This window comes from Sebastes umbrosus, chromosome 19 (genome assembly GCF_015220745.1).
Source record: "Sebastes umbrosus isolate fSebUmb1 chromosome 19, fSebUmb1.pri, whole genome shotgun sequence".
Taxonomy (NCBI): Eukaryota; Metazoa; Chordata; class Actinopteri; order Perciformes; family Sebastidae; genus Sebastes; species Sebastes umbrosus.
Window position 1 is genome coordinate 20,997,777 of NC_051287.1, and position 22,073 is coordinate 21,019,849.

General features: G+C 40.0%; 1 protein-coding gene across 10 annotated transcripts; it reads left to right on the forward strand.

Moving 5' to 3' along the window:
* Positions 1-472: 472 nt before the first annotated feature.
* On the forward strand, positions 473-21,969 carry git2b (G protein-coupled receptor kinase interacting ArfGAP 2b). 10 transcript variants are annotated; one of them, XM_037753058.1, is made up of 22 exons: positions 473-545; positions 720-787; positions 1,317-1,450; positions 2,768-2,880; positions 4,947-5,052; positions 6,248-6,334; positions 6,436-6,566; positions 8,538-8,632; positions 8,729-8,774; positions 8,961-8,966; positions 9,052-9,103; positions 9,216-9,288; positions 9,374-9,471; positions 9,592-9,703; positions 11,190-11,341; positions 11,455-11,607; positions 14,718-14,927; positions 15,088-15,177; positions 15,802-15,884; positions 17,901-18,059; positions 20,201-20,264; positions 20,544-21,969. In XM_037753058.1, the coding sequence occupies exons 2-22, from the start codon at positions 736-738 to the stop codon at positions 20,751-20,753; spliced, it is 2,226 nt and encodes a 741-aa protein (XP_037608986.1). In that variant the 5' UTR covers positions 473-545; positions 720-735; the 3' UTR covers positions 20,754-21,969. The 10 variants fall into 10 exon arrangements, with proteins under 10 accessions (XP_037608986.1, XP_037608988.1, XP_037608985.1 ...); XM_037753060.1 differs by lacking the exon at positions 473-545 and having other exon boundaries at positions 561-787; positions 17,904-18,059; XM_037753057.1 differs by lacking the exon at positions 473-545 and having other exon boundaries at positions 562-787.
* The last annotated feature ends 104 nt before the right edge of the window (positions 21,970-22,073 follow it).

Here is a 22,073-nt window from a genome sequence, read left to right on the forward strand (position 1 = left end):
TCTAAGTATACTTGGCTCATACTGACAAGTATACAGAAAAGTCTAAATATACTTGGCTGATACTGAAAAGTAATCAGAAAAGTGTAAGACTACTTGGTTTATACTGACAAGCCTTATAGGCCTACTGGAAAGGTATACTTGGCTTGTATTTGTGCTTACTTTTTGATATAGTATTAAAGTGTGTTCAAGATTCAAGATTCAAGATACAAGATGTTTATTGTCACGCCGGTTATACAGGTACAATCCTGTGAAATGTCTTTGCTGGGAAGCTCCATTAAAATAATAAGTTATATTACAATTATAAAAGGAAATACTTTGTACAGGGAGTGTGAGGGGAAATGCTTGTGAAAGTGAACTCTGTGAATTATATTATCTATTCCCATATTTTCCTCTTTTTAACTCGACCAACATAGACTGTATATACAATAACTTAGTCTCCATAATGCACCTAGCTCATATGACCTTATTAGCTGTGAGGAGGATAGGCATCAAAGGAGACAAGGAAGGAAGCAGACGAGGAGGCTGTGAGGAGGAGGAGGCAGTGTGTGAGTGTTGGGATGGGACACTGCTTTGTTCACCAGTAGGGGAGGGGGAGCTCAGTGGCTTTGCCTTGAATCGGTGAATACAATCTGCTGTAGGGCGGGCAACCCGTCTTATCTTCATCTGTCTGTGTTGTAACGTGTATCTTCCACATATATCTGTCTTTCCTGGTCTCCGAGGATTTCTATCAAGGGGATGTCAAAGCGAGTCCGAAGCAGAGAGGTCTGCGCTGATTGCAGTGCTCCGGGTAGGATGCCAAACAAGAAGCTAGCTGGTTAGCTGCCCGAGCTAACCAGCTAGCCCTCATTACTATAACTGACCGTCCAGCTAGCGAGCTAACCTCTAGTTGACGTTACCAGTCACTGATTAGCAATCAGCTAACGATGGGTGTGTGTGTGTGTAAAGGCTGTAAAGGCTCTTAAACGTGAAAATATGTCGTGTGTTTGTCTGTCTGTAATCACATTAACTTGTCTGCTTCTCAAACTCTTTGCTTGAATTGCCTTGAATGAAGCTTTAAAGCCAGCTTAACTAAGATATTAGCTTATTATTCAGCTAGCTCGCTCAGCCTGACTAACAGACCCACGTCTGGTTGTGATTGTGGGTTTTGGATGTGTTGAAGACATTAGGAAGCAACTGAGGTGTTATCTGTTGCTGTCAGAGCAGCAGAGCATATCCTCTTCTGACTCCAGTGGATTCATCATCACCATGAATGCTTCAGTTAAAGGTTGTGTGTAAATCAATGTTATTAACCTTCAGTTGTATATGTGTTATCCCAGAGCCACGCTGGGCCTCTGTTAACAGGGGTGTGTTGATCTGCGATGAGTGCTGCAGCATCCATCGAGGTCTGGGGCGACACAGCTCTCAAGTCCGACATCTGACTCACTCTCCATGGCCACCCTCCCAGTTACAGGTGAGCAGACAGGGACACCACCACCACCACCCCACATACACCAACACATCCAGATGCATATGGGGGAGAATCTTTATTTATCAAAATGTGATAGGTAGCTATGAGGACTTTAAGAACTTTAAACATGCACTATCTGCAATCATCTTGGACTCTAACCACTGGCACACTTTACACTTACTTTACACTATACATCCTATATACCACTTTATAGACTGCACATATGTACATATTACATTTATTTATTGTACATACTACATTTATTTATTGACGGACTGCACACACTATGTTCACCCATTCACTCTGTATCTTTTATATCTCTATTATTGTTTTTATCATTTTTGAATACCTTTACCTCTCCTGTGTTTCACTCTGTTTACTGATGTTGCTGCTTTGACACCTGAATTTCCCTCCGGGGATTAATAAAGGTTCATCTTATCTTATCTGATCTTATCTATCTTAATAAGTAATCTCATATCATTATCAAGCCCTGCAGTGCTAAGAGAAGAGCAAAACATGGGAACCTCTTTACCCCTTAATTAGACTCAACCAAAAAACAACACAATTAAAACTACATCACCTATTGGGGAAACACAAACAAAGGCACAGAGCAAAATGCAGTGCTTTCTGGCTTGAAATCAACAGCACAGCATAGCAGACTATTTGAGCATGGTTACTGATCTACAATTGAGAAGAACCTTGACAGTCTTGCCATTGAGAAGGGGCAACACAGGAAAACCTGGCTTCCTGTAGAGCAAAGGCTCTCACTGCACCCTGAGTGAGCCTGAAACAGAGCTACACTTTCTCACCAAATGTGAGAAATACAAAAACATCAGGGAAATATATATATATATATATTTTTTAAATGCATTTAAGAAATAAACATTTTCTACAGCTCTCAGATGAAGACAAATTGCCAGTCCTACAGGGGGAGGACGCTAAAAGAGTTGTGAGCTGGCAGCAGTCTATATGTTGCTGCCTGCCATAAACTGAGGGACAATGAGTGACAGTGACAGTCGCCTGCACCTTGTTGCTGTTTGATTGTTTGTTAGTTTGCTTTGTTTCCTGTTGATATTGTCCAACAAACTTTTGACTTGTGGGATGTTATGAATTGTAGTTTATTTTGTTGATGTTAATGAAATGTAATTAATGTTAACTTTTCATCATTTGAATATGCTTTGGCAATATGTACAGTGTTTTGATTTGAATTAAATAATAATATAATTGCACAAGTAGACACACATCCAGGTGAATAGATGACAACCTTTATGTATAATGTAAATGGATTCAGCTGAACTGTTATGTGGTTTCATGTTTTAGATGGTCCAGACACTGTATGGGAATGGAGCTAATTCCATATGGGAGCATAGCCTCCTGGACCCTTCCTCTTCTGTGAGTGGGAAGCGCAAAACCAACCCCCAGGACAGAGTTCAGTGAGTGCTTTTAAGGATTTTTCAGTGCTGCTTGTTTGCACTTTGATATAAAGCTCTATTGGCAACATTGATTTATATAGTTAAGGTCAGTGAACATGTATAATTGGCCCTCTGTGCCATTAACATGACCTCACGGCCAGTCAGTCTCAAGTAACTTCAAGAAATGAAATGACTCTCAGTGGACAGACATGCAGATGGGAAAAATACTAGGGCTGTCAATCGATTAGAATATTTAATTGCATGATTGTCCATAGTTAATCACAATTAATCGCATCTGTTCAAAATGTTCCTTAAAGAGAGATTTGTCAAATATTTAATACTCTTATCAACATGGGAGTGGGCAAACATGCTTGCTTTATGCAAATGTGTATATATATATTTATTATTGGAAATCAATTAATAACACAAAACAATGACAAATATACTAAAGCCCACAGGCAACAACATCTGTCAGTGTGTCATCAACTGCATGTGATTATCATAAAGTGGGTATATCTGTAAAGGGGAGACTCGTGGGTACCCATAGAACCCATTTTCATTAACATATTTGAGGTCAAAGGTCAGGGGACCCCTTTGAAAATGGCATTGAGCGTTTTTCCTCGCCAAAATTTAGCGCAAGTTTGGAGCATTATTTAACCTCCTTCACGACAAGATAGTATGACATGGTTGGTACCAATGGACTCCTTAGGTTTTTTAGTTTCATATTCACTCTGGTTTTAAAACTGAGCCCGCTACAACCTAAAAATCACAAGTTGCATCAAAGAAATTAGTGGTGTTAAAATTAATTTGCGTTAATGCGTTATTATCGCGTTAATATTAACAGCCCTAGAAAATACACAACGAAATGAACGCTCAGTTAAATGCACGTGGCAATGTCCTACTCATGTTCGCTATAGGGGATTGATATGACAATTCTGTTGATTAACTGAATGATTATTCAAGAAAGTGATTTTTAAAAGGTTTATGCAGCTTTTCCTTTATCATGAATGTTGTTTTTTACACAAGCAGTATGTATTGTAACCCGTAACAAAAAACAAAATGAGAGATGTGATGTAGTCACCCACATCCCCTGCCAGGTATAAACACTGGGTCGGTCTGGTGTCTGGCTGGTGCAGTAAAGATAAACAGTCGGCCACATATAAACACGGCCACGCTGAGACCGACCCTTTCACACACAAAGCAAACGCATTCAATCACCAGACAACAGAGAAAAAACAGACAGAGTACGCATTGCACGAAACAGGAGGCAGCTATCCTCAATCCCAAATAAAGGTTTCAAGATGAATGCTGTCTTATTGGGTGTTTCCTCTGCAGGAACTTTCCCAGGAGACTCAGGAACTAAACCTGTGTTTCGACCGTAGGATCCAGGACTAAAATTTAGTCCTTGTAGGATAGTTAAAAAACAGGTCCCTTCTCGGGAGGTTGTACTTTCTGATGGTACAGGAACTATCGGGGCAGACTAGAGTTGTGTAAGTCGCTGAGCGGTTAAAAACAGACCCCGCAGCTGCTTCAACTTCCTTCATTCACAAAACAAGGAAGTATTCTAGTATTGATACTGGGAAATGGGGTGGAATTTTCTCATTGTTTATTTTTGTTAAAAACAAAGTCAGGCTTTGTTGTTGGCTTCCCCCCACCAATTTAGTATACTGCACTGTCCTCTGTCTATACAGAGATCAACAGAGACAAAGTTGGTCATGTGACAGTGAGGAAGGACAGATATACTTAGAGTTTGGATTTGAATGTCTTCAACAATTTGCAACCCTAATAATTGCAAGAGGGGTAGACTTCTCGATTTTTCGATTTAAGGGACAGCAAGATATCCAGAATCCGATGAAGTTGTATTGTGGATTACTTAATGGAGGAATTGCTTTGCCACCAATCAAATACTCTGCATTGAATTTAGATATTGTGTCCGATTTCAATATTAGACATCAAGACATCCCCAGCTGAGACATGTTTTGATGGTTGTTTGTCTTAAACATTGTTGATCATGTGAGGTGGTGGTAACTTGAAAACGGTAATGGTGATCCAGATTTTCAGTGTTCACTGGTTTTTGTTGTTTCCAGTCCCAACAAGACAGAGTTCATCAAAGCCAAATATCAGATGTTGGTGTACGTCCATCGGATGCCTTGTCGGGAGGATGACAGTGTTACCGCAAAAGACCTCAGCAAGGTGAGAAATAGCTTTATTTTTGGTTTTAGTGTTAGCTTCTCCACATTCTTCATGTGCTGACATTTTTTAGATGTAAGAATAACCCAACATTGTCCCGTGCGAATAAACATGTTGGAAGTGTAAACGAATAGTGGTGTGGTGAAATAAAGCAAAAGTGTTTGTCTTCTGAACACCAGAAGTTGCACTCCCTTTGCGTCACCATTGCAAAGCATATGTGTGATATGTGACCACTTCCTTTCAAATATCAGAAACGGTTTGGCCTATTTATAGATTTATATTTAGCATTCAGCGCTGCTGTGATACTAACACTCACATTTCCTCGTACCGGTCATGCTAGGACTGTGAATATCATATAGTATAGCCGTCCGATCTCAAGTCTTGCAAGAGCCGCCTCTATTTCAGTCTCTTCTTGGATTTGTGCTCTAAATTCTATTATTCCTTGCAAATAATTTTACGGACAAGCTGTATTATATGCATATTAATAGTAGGCATTTCAATAACCATTTATAGTTGACTAACCGCAGAGTCTTTGTGATTTAGAAAGAGAAAAGTGCATGTAGGTGTATGCACAGAGAAGACATACAAATATTTGTTTGTCTTTAATGCACCCATAAACATTTATTATACCCCCGCGACAACGTAGTCGGGGGTATATAGCGCTCCGCTTGTCCGTCCTTCCATCCGTTCGCGTGTCACACTTTTGTTTCCGGAGCAGAACTCGGAAACTATTAAACTTAGGAACTTCAAATTTGCTATGATAATTGACAGTGTGGTCTAGTTGAGCCTTTTGGGGGTTAGAAGTCCAGGGTGCCCAAAAATTTCAACATTTTGGGCACCCTGGACTTGAGGAAGGTGAGCTAATAATAGGCTACATTGTGCTCAATAGGCTAATTCCATTAGTTCCTGAAGGGCAAAGCCTCTGGCCCTACTTTAGAAGGGGTCAAGCGGTGATCGGGGGTATGTGAGCATGCTCACTTTTGCCTTGTTGTCGTGTCTGTGCACCTTTTGAAAATGACGCCCCTGGTGTATCCCTTACTTGCAATTATCTAACCTTTTATCAAAATGGTATTTCCAGCAGGTCCATCATGTCACTGAGTTCTGTGCAGGTGTTATCTAGTGAAGCCAGCACTCTGCACTGTGTATGCACTTTAACAATCAAATTCACAATTAAACTACTTGTCGATCTCCTTTTCAGCAACTCCACTCCAGTGTTCGGACTGGAAACCTGGAGACATGCCTAAGACTCTTATCTTTGGGCGCACAGGCCAACTTCTTCCATCCAGTAAGTGTAGTGGAATCAGCAAAAAAAACAACACATTTTGTGAGGTTACATTTGACACAATACTAATGCATCATCATTGTGTTGTTTTTTTGGTACAACAGGAGAAAGGAAACACTCCACTACACATAGCAGCAAAGGCGGGACAAATGTTACAAGCAGAACTGTTGGCAGTTTATGGAGCCGATCCCGGGGCTCTGGACTCCAGCGGAAAGACCCCCATCGATTATGCAAGGTAAAACCGCGCCCATGTTTTTAATTCAACACTGGCTTATCTTTTCATTTGTTTTATTAAGAGATGTTTATTAGGTACGAGCAGTGGGAAGTCTGTACCAACAATATGTAACGTTACAAAAAAACTTTTAGAATTTTAGAAATGCCACAATATGGAACTTGTTTTGAAGCAATGAAGTGTTTTGCAAGTCATAGTTTGTACACAAGCCAGCTCAGTCACCCTGGTGAGCTCTGTGGTATAATCTCTGTAGAAAACATTGCAAATTGCCAACAGTGTTTTACTGTTGCTGTTCGCATGACTAACCTTAAGTGTGGTTGCAAGCATTGCCTTAACAGACACAGCCCAGCTCACTAGAGACAGGAATATCCTTTAGAGATTGAACAGAGTTGTACTGTATTGCACACAGCAACAAAACTGTGAGTATAAAATGTGCACTATTCATATATGAGGTGATAATTGGGAAACGATGCATATTATGACTAAAAGGGAAGTGACAGAATGTAAACAAAAATGGGTTGAAACTGGTAGAAAAAGTGTAGTTAGAAACGGGGGGGAGGAACAGTTTCCAGCTGAAATGGCTAAAATATTTAGCATGCCTTGCACTACAATGAACATTAGACAAAGACCCAGTGGCATTCTGTCAGAGTCTGAGTAATTCAATAAGAGTATGACTAACTGAGGCAGGGGAGGAAGGAAAAACTCTGTAGCAGATTGAGCGAGCTGACTCAGCTCAACTAGTTCATCAAAAGTTGGAACAAAGATCAAGTAATATAAAATGGATTAAAAAAAAAATAAGATAAAAGTAAGCTGACAGTAATTTGTCATGTTAGTTGTTAGTATACATATTTAACAAACAAGACGATATCTGCATTGCACAGAGATGTGAGTTAGAATCGTTGCCTTGTCTTACTTAAATCAAAGTCAATACTACATGGTGTTTCTGAGGCTTGGTGGTGTCTAAGCATGACTGGTCACCATGGAAAGCTCACACCCACACGCATTCTACTTCAATTTCACATTCATTGCTTAGAAACTGAGTTACCAAACCAACTTTGTACTCTTGATTAATGGATAACTTCGGTATTTTTTTCAACCTGGACCAACAACAATTTTTGAAATAGGTCCAGCATTGAGGCAGAACGTTGCAACCGCCAGCCGCTAAACAAGCTGTAATGTAATCATTTGGGGCAACCTGGCACCGTCAGTTTACGTCCACTAAAAGTGCTTGATTTTGTCACTGACAGACTCAGATTGTTATTATAAGTGTCTGACAACATTATGGAAAGGAAAAACAGAGAAATTAAACATTTTCTTACCTTTCGCTTGATCCGTCTGTTTGTTACAGCGTGTCTCGCTCGAAGAAACCTCATTGTGAAAGGTTGCGTCGCCTCCCCATCTGTCTAAATCATCTAAATATTCAGCTACGACACTGAAAATCTTTTCGCTAACACTAAGCTACGCTTTCTGTACTCCAACACAACAAACTCTGACAACACCGGTGTCCCGTGGTACTCCTCTCAACTCTCACTCACGTTTCCACCGTGGTCTTCCGGCAACACGATGCAATAACAAACAGGAAGCGAAAGGACAGAAAAACATTTTAATTCTCTATAGGGTCTATAATAACAATCTGAGTCTGTCAGTGGCAAAAACAAGCACTTTTAGTGAACGTAAACTGATCAACTGAATGACGCATTACAGCCCGTTTAGCAGCTGACGGCTGCAGCGTTTTCCCTCAATACTGGACCAATTTCAGAAAGTATTGTCCCCATTAGTCAGTTAGACACAAAAACATGGGAAAATAGGATCCAGGTTGAAAAATACAGAAGTTATACTTTGAATATGCATTGTTGTAGTCACAAAGTTTTGACGTTGCTTAATTTAAAGGAATCCTACCTGTGGCATTCTGTAGCCTTAGCGCAGTGCCATATTTGTGAAACATGACCTTTTTATTATTCCTAATCTGTGCAGACAAGCCGGGCATCAGGAGCTGGCAGAGAGGCTAGTGGAGATACAGTATGAACTAACTGACCGCTTAACATTTTACCTTTGTGGAAGAAGACCAGGTAAGGTAGCATAGCTGTTGCATGACATTTGAGAGCTGATGTTGTTTTGTTTTTTCTGTGGTAGTTGCTCACTAGCATGTCCTTGTTGTGTTGTAGATCACAGAAATGGGCAACACTTCATCATTCCACAGATGGCAGACAGGTAATAGCTATGTTTTAAGTCATAGTTTTGTTTCGTACCCATAAGTTATAAAAGTCAAGATCATGTAATACACAGAAAACAATACCAAGTGATACTATCAGCTCGGACAGGCTGCTGGCTATAATGCTATATATTGTACTTAAAATAATCTTATTTTTCCTATGCTGCGTTCTTTTGATGGCTAAGAAATAAGTAAGTATGTTTTGCCATTGTATGTCTCTTTGTGTGGAATTTTGTTAGCAGAAATATAATCAATTTGATTTTTTTGTTCCCAAAGCAGCCTGGATTTGTCAGAGTTTGCAAAAGCTGCAAAGAAGAAGCTCCAGTCGGTGAGACATTTTTACATGCGATTCAAGGTCCAAAAGAGAAGCTAATCAGTTCATTTAAAATTGATATAATAATGTAATATAATAATATAATTTCTATTTTCTTTTGTTCCAGCTAAGTAACCATCAGTTTGAAGAACTTGCCATGGATGTTTACGATGAAGTTGACAGAAGAGAAACCGATGCAGGTAAAAATATACAATATATAATGCTTTTTAATGCCTGCATTTTAATTTATATCTTATGTTATATCTTATATTGTGCATTTTTCAGTGTGGTTGGCCACTCAGAACCACAGCACACTCGTAACGGACACCACAGTTGTGCCTTTTCTGCCCGTCAATCCAGAGTACTCATCCACCAGAAACCAGGCAAGTGGTTGTACCGGTGTCGCCCCGTGTTTAAACTTAAATTTTGATGTGTGAATACTGGATTTAACAGTGCTGCCATATCTTTTTCCTTTTTCTGTTTTGATACATTTGTTTTCTCAGGGTCGTCAAAAGTTGGCACGGTTTAGTGCTCATGAATTTGCCACCCTGGTTATTGACATTCTAACTGATGCTAAACGACGGCAGTGGGGTAATTCCTGCGACAGTCCCAAAGGTACAATATGTCTTTCAGTTTTTGTTTTCAGCAGACCTTGAATTTCCTTGCTAATGTACTTTTGTGTTGGATTTTATTAATGTTTATATTGCAGTAAATATGTTCATTAGCATATATACTAGGGCTGTCAATTGATTCATTCGTCCATAGTTAATTGGAACTTCATCGCACATTTTTTATCTGTTCACAATGTACCTTAAAGGGAGATTTGTCAAGTATTCAATACTCTTATCTAGGGATGTCACGATACCAGAAATCTAGTAGTCAATACCAATACCAGTGAATTTCCACGATTCTTGATACCCAATTCGATACCACGGTAAAAAAACAAAAGGGAAAATTATGAGACTTTATTATAGCTAAATGACTGTAAGAAAACAGCAGAGGCTGTACACGCACACACGCACTCTCTCTATATATATCCTCAGATTGCAAGCAGCGGTTTAAATTCACTGACATTGTGACAGACCATTAGACCATTCAATATTTATTTAAAATGCTAATGTTATATTTTGATGACAATAAAAAAGCACCACTTTTCAGAGATTTAGCAATAAACAGCAAAAGATAGAAATTCAGTTCAACTTCTTTTACCACGAGTGAAGCCTCTTCTCAAACAAATTAATAAAGAATCTCTGATCAGCTTTTCAGTTCAGTTATTTCCACACAAGTGAATCCTCTTCTCGAACAAATTAATAAAGTATCTCTCAAAAAGTAAACAAACCCAACATCTCGGTACCTTCGGTACTGTAGAAAAAGAGTACCATCACGTTTTTAGAACTTTGGCATTGACTTGGTACTGAAGTGGGCAAATATGCTTGCTTTATTCAAATGTATGTATATATTTATTACCGGAAATCGATTAATACAAAACAATGAAAAATATTGTCCAGAAACCCTCACAAGTACTGCATTTAGCATAAAAAAATCTTAAAATCATAACATGGCAAACTCAAGCCCAACAGGCAACAACAGCTGTCAGTGTGTTGACTAGGACTTGCCCCATGACATGGTACCTATGGTCTTGTAGTTTCATACGATGCTAGTTTCAAAATTAAGCCAGCTTCAACTTAAAAAGTAAAAGAAATTAGTGGTGTTAAAACCAATTTGTGTAAACGTGTTATTATCACGTTAACTTTAACAGCCCTAATATATACATAAGAAAAAAATGATAATAAGCCGTGAAGAAAGCCTAAATTGGTTGTTGCAAGTAAGATGCAGGAAGTCAGTGTTGAATGTTGCATATACATAAATGTGGACCATGTGAGCACCGCTATATAGGTCACAATTAGAATGGGGACCATATGTACTACCACATCACAGTCTTTTTGATTGTCAGGGGTATAATAAAGAAGAGCTAGTCCTGAGTTTTGTATTCAGTAAATGAAAATAGAATGTTCTCCTTAGCTATTTGATTTATACAGCTCCCTGTAGCCAGCGGGGCTTGTTTGATCTCTAATGCTTTGATCTGGTGGTCTGCCTTCAGAGAGCGTGGAGCTAATCCTTCAGGGAATAGACAGTCGCCATAACAGTGACAGCCAGGACAATGACCAGCCCGATTATGACAGTGTGGCATCAGATGAAGATCCGGTGCAAGAGGCCACCTGTGGAGACAGCTGCAATGATGGAAGGACCAAGGTTAGTAATAGTCGAAACCTGCTACTGTGCTCTATTACGGTATTTGATAGAACACCTTGCTTTACATTTTAAACTGATCAAATGCTATGCTGTGTAACATGGTTCTGCCGCAGAGCTCAGAGTCATCTGACCTCTCTGACGGACCAATCACTGTACAGGAATTCATGGAGGTGAAGAGTGCCCTCACTGCATCAGAAGCCAAAATACAACAGCTTCTTAAAGTCAACTGTCACCTCAGTGACGAGCTGCGTAGCATGCAGAGCAAGGTTAGTAGATTCACACGTAATTGATAAGAAAAGTGGGCATTGTACTGCAGATCGTTTACACTTTTTTGTTTTGTAGGACTGTTCAAACTCAGTATACCTTCATTGTTTGATTTCCATTTGTTTAATTAGATGGTAATACACATTAATATTTCAAGATCCATAATTAGAGGTCACTTTGCACTGTATTTATGGTATTTACATCTTCTCTGATACTTGCTAGTGTTGGTAGTCTTTCTTTCCTCTTGACTCTAAAACACAGTGAGTGTTAACATTTTAGTCTGTGTGTGCAAGACTTTATCCTTCCTCATGTTAACCAGAGGCATTTAGTAATTTGATTTCACCCACGGACATTAGTAATTCATCTTCAGGTCATGCCAGTTTGAATGTGTCAGATATAGCCTCTTCCCTATTTAGAATTATACAGTAGATGAATTTGTAGTAGCAGGAAAGACCAGATTTCGACACATAAGTTGATGAAAATGCCATAAAAGGTCATAACGCAATACGTGTTAGAATTTCACTTGAAATTCTTCACTACTATTGCTACAGGGGAAAATGGCTGCGATGTTTCTGGATGGAGTAAAAATTCCTGTGGTAATAATTAACAGTCGCCAGACCTCCTCTGCTATGCTGCTCAGTGAAACAGAAAATCAAGACCGGATGTTCTAGTTCTTTGTGGTTTTAAAACAGATTGAGGATTCACAAGTCACATGTCAAAAGAACCAAGTACTAATCAACAAATGGTAACCACAGAGGACATTAGGAACCCATCATCGTAAAACTATACAGCCACCAGCCACAAATCGCCTAAATGTTGAAGTGATTAACTCACCAACTCTGCATTCACCATTACAAAAAATATCCTTAAGTTAGATCTCCGACACCTCCAGAAGGCAACACACAACCAATCTCCATATATATATTTCCAGTTATATTGCGTCATTCATTTCCTCATTTCTCAGACGTTCAGAAAGTCTCACTTAGCCCCGGCCAGACATGCATGTTTTGTTTCGGTTTTACTTGCTGAGGTTTTGAGTAAATCCTCTTCTGTTAAGATTTCTGCCACCACTTCAATAATATGGTGACACTTGCAAACTCAACAGCAGCGTCTGTGTCTAGAAACAACATCCCGGTTACTCAGCAAAATACACAGACCCTGGTGTCGACTGTTTTCACTACTCTCACTGCTTTCTTTTAGTAAAATGTATTTCTACCAAATGCATCTGTTTTGAGGAGACATGTATTTACACATTTGGCAATCTTATTTCAATCTGTCTTAAGTGCTTCTTGGATGCAATTTAGGGCTGGGACAATACACATATCTCCCGATACTATACTATCACCATACGTGGGTGCCAATTCAATATGAATTGCGATTTTTAAATATTGCAATTCTACAAGTATTGTGATTTTTATTAACTTTTTTAACACTAAACCATGGAAAAAAGTTGAATGATACACATCTAGGGACTTATATACTTATATATCTAAATTGATACAGTATAAATATTAGATTTTCAGCATATATGTAGTCAGAGATGTCCTGAAGTCAAATATATCAGTCATTACTTGTATTTTCTTTTTAATTTATAAGGGACATGTAATGTTTTAAACTACTGGTGAATATAATCCAATCAATTTTATTTCCATATATGTATTTTGTTTGTACAGTTCCTTTTGTTAACACCTTATTTTGAAAACCAGATGTAGTCACACGTGTATGCTTCCGTTAACTTCACACAGTCCGTCGCTACCTCTCCCGTCAGCTCTGTTCTCTTTAAATATCCACGGTCAGCTCCATAGGATGCATTTAACATAAATGTCAGTATATGGATGCTCTACAGTTGTAGCGTCGGCTGATTTGACCGTAAATGCGAGTGACTGCTGGCTCGACCGCACATTACCGCAATACGATAATAACATTTCCTGAGTTAGCATGCAGCTTTAGCCTTTTTTCCTGACAATGTGTGAAACCCAAAGTGTTTCCATACTTTACTGTGTGTGTAGTGTTTACCACGTTGGATTTAACATGTGAAAGTGCAGGTCGTATCCACGCGGACCCTCCGCCGTTTTCTGCTTTGTCATTTTGGCTCACTGCGGACGGCTGCGTTTTGTTTTGGTTGACGGATACAGAACGGATATGACGTCACGTTACTCTGACTGCAACGATAAAAGCGGTAACTTCCTTCTACCTCCGTATAAACTCAAATGAAGCAAATATATTGATTCTCGCATTAAAAAAAATTATTTCGAAATCGTGATCTGATAGGGATCCAATTTGTCCAAGGATCGGATTTACACTTAGTCCAAGTGACTAAATGATCCAATTAATTAATTTCCGTTTGCCTGTCCTCAGTTGTCCCTACTAACACTTGAGCACCTGATAATGTTGCCTAGTGTATCATCTAAGGGACCAAATTTGCATGCTTAGAAAATATATTGTGTATAAAAAAAGACAAGAAGAAGTGGTGTCACCTACGCACCCATCTTAGGAGATGGCAGCATTTCATTTTGTTTTTCTTACAGTATATGCATGAAAGTTCTCCAGAGCCCAGTCTCTTTCTCTCTTCAGTTGGCTGAGAGACAGCGTTAACACAATGTGCTGCTGCCTCCTCCTGCTGGTTTACTTACTCCTTTTATCTGACAAAAGTGGCCTTCCTCCATTCCAGTCCCTTATCTTCCCTCAAAACCTTTACTGCTGATATAGTGGAACCTCAAGATATTTTAGTTTATTTACATAATAATTACATATGATGGACTCTAATTGTTAGGCAGAAAGCTGAACAAGTCATGTTTCCCACCGCTCTTGTCAGTTTCTAAATGCTGTTCATGTAAATAAGGGCAACCACTTATGCGGCAGTTTCTCAAGGGGTCGTGCTTCAGGAGTTTCTATCAACACACAGTGTCAGCATGTCATTTGTCAAAGAAAAAAAAAGCTTTTGTTGTGAGAAAAACATTGTAGAGAAACCAAAAACAGAACTGAGGTGACAGTGAACTCAACATTGCTTTTCACCCAGAGGCAGTATTCTACTCTATTATTGATGTCTGGCTGAGCTTTTGTAAGGAGATCGTGCCCCTGCTAGACTTGAAAGATGTTTTGTTCTCTTCAGCTCAACTCCCTGCAGACTGAAAACACAACACTGCGGTGGCAACCCCCCAGCGGACAACAACACCTCCAGGGGCCCTTTGGTCGACACCCACCACGCGGAGGTCGAGCCATATCCATGTATGAGACCGGCTCCTCTCCGAAGCAGTACCCCCACCGAGCGGAAACGGCTCGGCATGATGATGGAGTCATTTTACAACCCTTCCCGACCAATGTAAGCAACAGAAGCACCGATGATCCTGCTGGATTGTCCTCACAAGACAAACATAATGATGCCTGGCTTGGGGCTGGTGTTGGTTTTTCATTCATTCATTCAATCATTCAGTCATTGCATCTCAATAGGGTATGCTCAACTTGGTTTGACCCCTTTCTAGATTGGGAGGGGTCCTTTGGGGACGGCTGCTTCCTCCCTCCCTACCTTCCCCTCTTCCCTGTCCTGGTCGTGGGATGAGCGATCTCGAAGGGTTAAGTACTAAAGTTCCCCTCAGTTCAGAGGCAGCCCCATGGGATGGTGAAAACTGTCCCCCTGCTTGACCCCCACAGTCTTCTCTCTCCTGACCTTTGTCTTTAAACTGCTTTTTTATCAGCATTGCCTGCCTGCCTGCATGCACGACAGTGCCTCTGCTTCAGTTCAGTTATCTTAACAACTCCAGCTTTTTCTCCACAGAGAACTTTAACCACAGCAGCTTTGGCTCAAGTAAACACCAGAAGTGATGATGAAATGTTGTACCAGAGAAAGCTGTTTGAATGATCGGACAGCAGAGTCCAATATCCATGAAAGACACAAATCACAATGTGCTTATTAGTCATAGCCACTGATAAGTGCACCTACAGTTTACATCAGGATTTCTTTGCTACTAATTGCATCCACTGCAGTACGTGCTGTGTTACATCACAATGACCTGGTTGTATATTTCCTGTCTTTTTTCTCTTCATCTGCTTTAAAAACCAAATGTCTGATAGTGTGAACTATCAGAAATGCATGATTCTGATTCGTATGTGCCTACAGTTGCTCTGGTATACATGTTTGTGCTAATCATATACAGTATATACTGTATTTGATTGATGGTAATTTGCTGTCTCTATAGGGCTGCAGTCTGGAAGGACAGAGTATCATGCTTGAGAATGATTACGACTCTACGCCCAATCACTCTGAGCTGGAGGAGGCTGGGTAAGAACATTTGTGTTAACTTTCTACCCTCCCTATGCAAAGCTGGGCTTAACACCAAAGGTTCAGAGTACTTTTAGTCCCTCGAACTACTTTTCAAGGAACTAAAAGGTTCCTTATGCCCACTGTCGTCTGTGTTTCCACCACAGTCTAAAGACAGCGAAGATTTGGCAAATTAGTCCGCTGACGTATGAAAACTCAACATGTCATGTGACGAGGGCTGCTGGTGGTCACAGCGGTGAACACATTCTGCAGCCTGCAGTTCAATGTGTCCGCCTGTTTCATCTAAAAAACATGTTGGAAAAAAATATACCTTAGATTTTGTCTCACTGCAACGATATTTACTGCTGCTTATATTTACTGATGCACGTTAATGAATGAAATGCAGCGGAGGAAAATAAAACTAAGAGCATCTGTCTCCACAGTAAATCTTCTGTTGAGTGTTTGATGGTTATTTATTTGTGCTTTATTACATAATCGGCGTGAAACAATCAGAAAATAAATGATATTCCTCCCATTCACAGCACCATCGCGCTGTCTCCTTCTTCTAAATGTTACTGTTCGCCCTTGCGATCTCTCTCTCTCTTTTTCTGTCTGCCTTTTTTTTAATGAGTCGGTAGGCTGACAGCAGAGCCTAACTTTACTTTCAAGGTTATCAAACAAAGAAAAATGTTCTCCCCTCGTCTTAAAATGGTCCTATATCGATACTAGAGCACTTCCTTGTTTCTGAACGAAGTTGTTCACAAGTTAAAGCTGTTGAAACAGCGGTGCTGTGTGTGTGTGTGTTTCACTAATCAGAGACAGTCATCCTTGCAAACTGCACCCCAAAAGTTCCGGTACTTTCAGGAAGTGCTAAAAATGCCCCGTCAAATGTCCCTTACTTAATTTAGACCCTGATCCCTGCGGTCAAAAATAAATTGTCAAGTCCATTTTATTTGTACAGCCCAAAATCACAAATTTACCTCAGGGGCTATACAAACTGTACAGGATACGACACCCTAGGTCATTTACAGTACGACCCTCTCATCGGATGAAGAAAAACTCCCCCCAAAAAAACATTTTAACCGTCGACTGTGAAACTGACTGTATATTTTAAAGCAAAGTTTAGATTTGAAACACTGTTTTCTCTGTGAAGATTTGTGAATATTTTTACATTTTCACCATTGATACAACACAAAGAAATCCTCATTTTTATTTGGTAAAAACCAGCCAATTGGTTCTTCAAATTAATACAATAAAAACAATTTAGTTATATGATTTCATTAGTTATGAGATGCTTGTTGCAGTATTTACTTAAATAAATGGTAAGAGGTTTTTCTTCTTGTTTCTGGTGCTAGAGATGATGACATCACCGTAGCAGAAGCTTTCAAAGTTAAATGTCACAGGAAGAAGCTAGACTAATATTAGCTTTGACAGATGTTTAGAAATAGTCCTTGATTTGAACAGTCTGGCTGTACAGGACTAAGTTGACATATTAGGACTTGCACCTGTCTGACGTAAGCTACCAGTTGCAAAGAAATCAACATATGAGTCAGAGACAGTAGGCTTGCAAATATCATCTACCTCTGGTTGTTCTTTTGCCATTTACGTACATGTGGTGCTGATTATAGTCACTGCTATCTGCTATTTGTTGAGTAGGTATAAATGAATGGATCCAGTTCTCTACTGAATATAGTACATTAATAGCTAGTTTTATGTCAACTACTGTTACAACTTAAGTGTTATTTTGGGTATGTTTTTCATGAAGGTTTGGTTTAGATGGCACCTAACAGCACTGAATTTATACCCAGCCCTAAACTCTGCTCTTATAATTCCAAATTACAAGACAGACTGCATTTGTTTTACTACAGGGAATTATATTTGACTTCTTCACAGTCAGTGTACAGCAAATCAGAAAAAAAATCCAAATCCAAAACTCAATATTATATATTTTTAACATACATAAACCTGTGTCTGTATGAGTTGCAATACATATGGCAGTAATCCGTGATAAAGCTATTTTTTTCTTTTCATTTGTAGCAGCCCTCTTCCAGCCTCTGGGGAATCAGGGGAGCCAGGGGAAGAGGTTGAGGAAGATGCCACCCTGCCATGCACAGAGGACGTCATCTGTAAGACGGAACAAATCACTAAGAACATACAGGAGCTCTTGAGAGCTGCCCAGGAGACCAAACACGAAAGGTAGATTATGATTAATGATAATATTATAATTAAAAAGTATCAAATCTGTCAACTAGTATTTCTAAAACATCAACTATATTAAAAGTTGGTTGATAATTCCTAAAAGTCAAATCTTCTCATTATTTGATGTGCAGCTTAGGACATATATTTTAACCACGACTGTATTTCTGTCATTCTGTCTGTCCTTTTGAAGAGGGTAAATGGTGTTTCATCCTCTGTCTCAGCTGCTCCTAGGTCAGTGGTTTTCAATATTTGTCCCAAAGACCAGCAGTGAGAGCCACTGATTTTGAGCCTCATAGTCTTGCCTCTGAACTTGTGTGCTAGAAACGGTCGAGGCTTATTGAAAGAGGCTGGGACACGGTCTTAAGCTAGCTATGCTGGAGCTGTGCTGGAGCTGTGGTCGTGCGTTGCTATTGGCTCAATTTCCGCAAGTGCAGACTGGATTTTACTGCGCATGTGTTTTAACCCCCAATGATATGACGCGGTGATGATGCGTGACATCTCTTCTATTCACCCTCCTTGGAAACGGTGTGTCTGCTGGGGGTAGGTCTTAGGTCTTAATGCAGCTGACAGGAAACAAACACCACATGACCATGCATTCCCCTGTGACCTGCCAAATCCACAGAGAGTTAAGTCAAACAGGTTCCCTGTATTCACCATGCATTCATTTCCTGTTTTTTTTTTATCCTACCAACCAATTAAACATACAAGGACTACTGACCTGTTGACTCAAGAATATATTACTATAAGAAAACAACCATCACAGTAAAATGTTGACTTATTTCTTCTCAAAACATTATTAGTTATGTAATTAATGTGTTCCGAAGAAAAATATACAGCCGCTCTCTGCTATACTCAACCCAGTCGGACGTTCGCTGCTATACTCGACCCAGTCGGTCGCTATTCTCGACCTAATCGGTTTGACAGTGACAGTGCTTCTTTCCAAGGTATCACTGGTCTAGTGCAGGCTTTCACAGCTTGATTATTGACTTCTTCTGTTAGAATATTGATCTCTTCGGCCATGCGAAACTGCTTTCAGTATGAGTATCAGTATCTGAGTATCAGTTTGAGTATGAGTCATGATGTTGATGACAGCCTTTTATTTTGAAACTGTGCTGTCCACTAACCCAGTGTTGTATTTGCTCACCTTTTGTGCTTTTGTGACACATTTCACCCAAGCTGGTTATCTCAGGGTTCTTCTGGAAAGTTGCACCACTGAAATGCATGTTTAGTTACATTATCAAATCAAGCGGCAACCTCCCGTGCTGAAAAATGAAGCCATGGCGGAAATGCCATAAACTGCCGTTCCTCAAATAGCCACTTGAGGCTGGCTCCAAAAGTGAGTCAATCCCCATAGACCCCCATGTTAAAATACCCAACTTAACAGCTGAAATAAATATGTTTACAGCTTGGTGCAAAAAAAAAAACGGTTTTGGTCTCTATAGCTATTTTCCCCGTTCGTGACAACTGTACAGGGGTGAATTTTTATATAAATCACCCGTTTAAATTATATTAAGGCTTATAGTTCGGCATAATTACGGGCCTGGTTGCCTTGAGTGACAGGTGTGTGCCGCCTCATGTCGCTCGCACCTAGCTGTCTCCTCTACTGTCAACCGGGCCCGCCTCAGGTCCTCCGACGATCCACCTCTTTGCTCACTTTTTGATCAGTCGGGAGTTGGGCTGTGTCGTCACTGCCAAGTTGGCAACGGTCGAAGCCAACCGCTTTGAGCTTCACACGTCCATATTTCATACAGTCTATGAATCAAATGCAATAGGCAGGCAGTGTGTCAGACATTATAATGGTTCACTTAGAAATACTGAAGTTGTGTAAACAGCAGTGATATTTGAAGATACTAGAGTTTGTATTTTCTGTCAGGTGTGCTGGATTAAACCATTTCAAGTATGAAGTACTTTGTCTATGATTGAAAACAGTGTGATATTAAGTAGAGCAGCAGAATTTAACATTTCATACTTGAATGAAGTATGTGGTGTACTGTATTCATAACATTACTGTTGGCACAAGGAATATTACCTCAGGTTGCTCTGTTTTAGTCTCATGATGAGGTTTGTGATTGATGTTTCTATATATGGCACAGGAGTGGTTGATGACCCATTCAGCCTTTTGTCTCTGTCTCCCGCAGCTTCCTGCCTTGTTCAGAAAAGATCTGCATGGCTGTGAAAGAGATGGCCGCCCTGTTTCCCAGGGTAAGATGACTCCCTCCAACCGCTCGGTGTCCCTCCCCCGAGCAATTAAGGGATTTGTTGTTTGTTTGAAAACAGCCAAAGGGAATCTTAAATTACTTGTTTAGATCGGGTAGGCCCTGTTCATTGCATTACTTAGTTTTATATTTACCATTTATTGGATTACTTTGTTTTATGTTTGCTCATACACACGAACCCACCGACCACAATGGGCTTTTATTTATGGAGGTTGTCATGTCAGTCCCTCATCGAGTCTCCATCATCCCTCCTTTCCCCTCACAGAGGCCGTCCTCGGAGACCGTGCGAGGGTCTCTGTATCTGCTCACTTCCAGCGCCAGCCGGCTCCACGGAGAGTGCCAGAAGGCCGCAGAGCACAACCCCTGCCCGTCGGACATCCAGCTGGTCACTCAGCAGGTCATCCAGTGCGCATATGACATTGCCAAAGCTGCCAAGCAACTTGTCACTGTGACAACCAAAGAAAACAACAACTAACTAAAAACCCAAAGACATTCCTGATACAGTACACCCAAAATAGTTTATCAGTAACGTTGCTAATTTCAATTTAATCAGTGTTAACACAATTTTTTCCCATATTAATCAGCGTAAACACTCAAATACATTCCTTTTAAAAAATGAAAAAGCAAAATTACAGATCAATCAAAACATTTATTTATTTTGTATCATGGTAATACAGAGTAAACAAACATCTTTAAAACTTTAGGACAGAATATGTTCCTTACCTTACAAAGCGATAAATCCACACAAAATCCAAAAGTGCAATGTTGTGTATATATAAAACAATTAGAACAACAAGCAGTTGAGCTTTCTGCATTGCACTTGTCCCCATAGAGGTCATCATTTGTGCTCCTTGAGGTCGGGTGTCTGGCATGGCTGAGCTGCCAGAGGGGGACAAAAGTCTGCAAGACACCTGGCATCAAGGGTCAGAATAGATTAACCTTAAATCTACACCAAGTTTGTTTTCCTTTAGCCATTTCAAATGTTTTTTTAAGATGCAATGACTATTTTAATCTTGAACCATTGTGATGCCACTTGCTTAGAGTTCAAACGTTTGTCTAGTGAGCAAACTGTGATTATAAAAGTAGCTTCAGTGCATTGCGCACCACGTAAGGCCAGCAGTACCGAGAGTGTGCAAACCTTCATTCCATCCAGCAGGTGATTTCACTGTGCCGTAAAGTATCGGTAGTTTTTTGGAGTTATAATGTTACAGCCATACTTCTGATAGTGTGTGTGCGTGCGTGCATGGGTGTGTGTCTGTGTGTGTGTGTGTGTGTGTGTGTGTGTGTGTGGGTGCAGTTGTCAGAGATGGCCTCGAGGGCCCGTGTGAAATCCATTTCAAAATCAATTTTAATAGCATTATGCAAATATATAAGATGTATGTATCCATGTAATTCTTTATCAAAATAACCCAAATGCTACTCTATTTATAAACTGTATGTCATACCTCTAAGAAAATATCAATGTTTATTTTCATAAGCTTTTGTTTAACATGATGAGCTCCTCACAGACTAACTTTTGTTCTGAGGTTTGGGACGTCTCAGCTGGCAGTAAGTTATGGGCAACTTGTGATCTCTGTTTATTCGGTGTGCTGCTGTAACTCCAGTGTGTGTTAGATGCTACCTGCGGTCACATGCGTACAGCTGTGGTTTACAATCACTGATAAAGTAGATGTACCCTCAGTACCTGTTGTTAAACTTGGGTCTAATGTGTCACTCGTTGTTGTGAGCCAGATCAGTTTCAACCAGGGGTGGAAAGAAAACCAGAATACGCTGCACAATTGGGAGTACAGTTAAA

What these genes read in the sequence shown, in the direction of transcription:
- git2b (XM_037753058.1), top strand. Translation starts at nt 736, where the DNA reads ATGTCAAAGCGAGTCCGAAGCAGAGAGGTCTGCGCTGATTGCAGTGCT. An exon ending in TTCCTGCGACAGTCCCAAAG is followed by an intron (nt 9,704 to 11,189) that starts GTACAATATGTC and finishes GTCTGCCTTCAG; the next exon opens with AGAGCGTGGAGCTAATCCTT. An exon ending in CAGGAGACCAAACACGAAAG is followed by an intron (nt 18,060 to 20,200) that starts GTAGATTATGAT and finishes TGTCTCCCGCAG; the next exon opens with CTTCCTGCCTTGTTCAGAAA.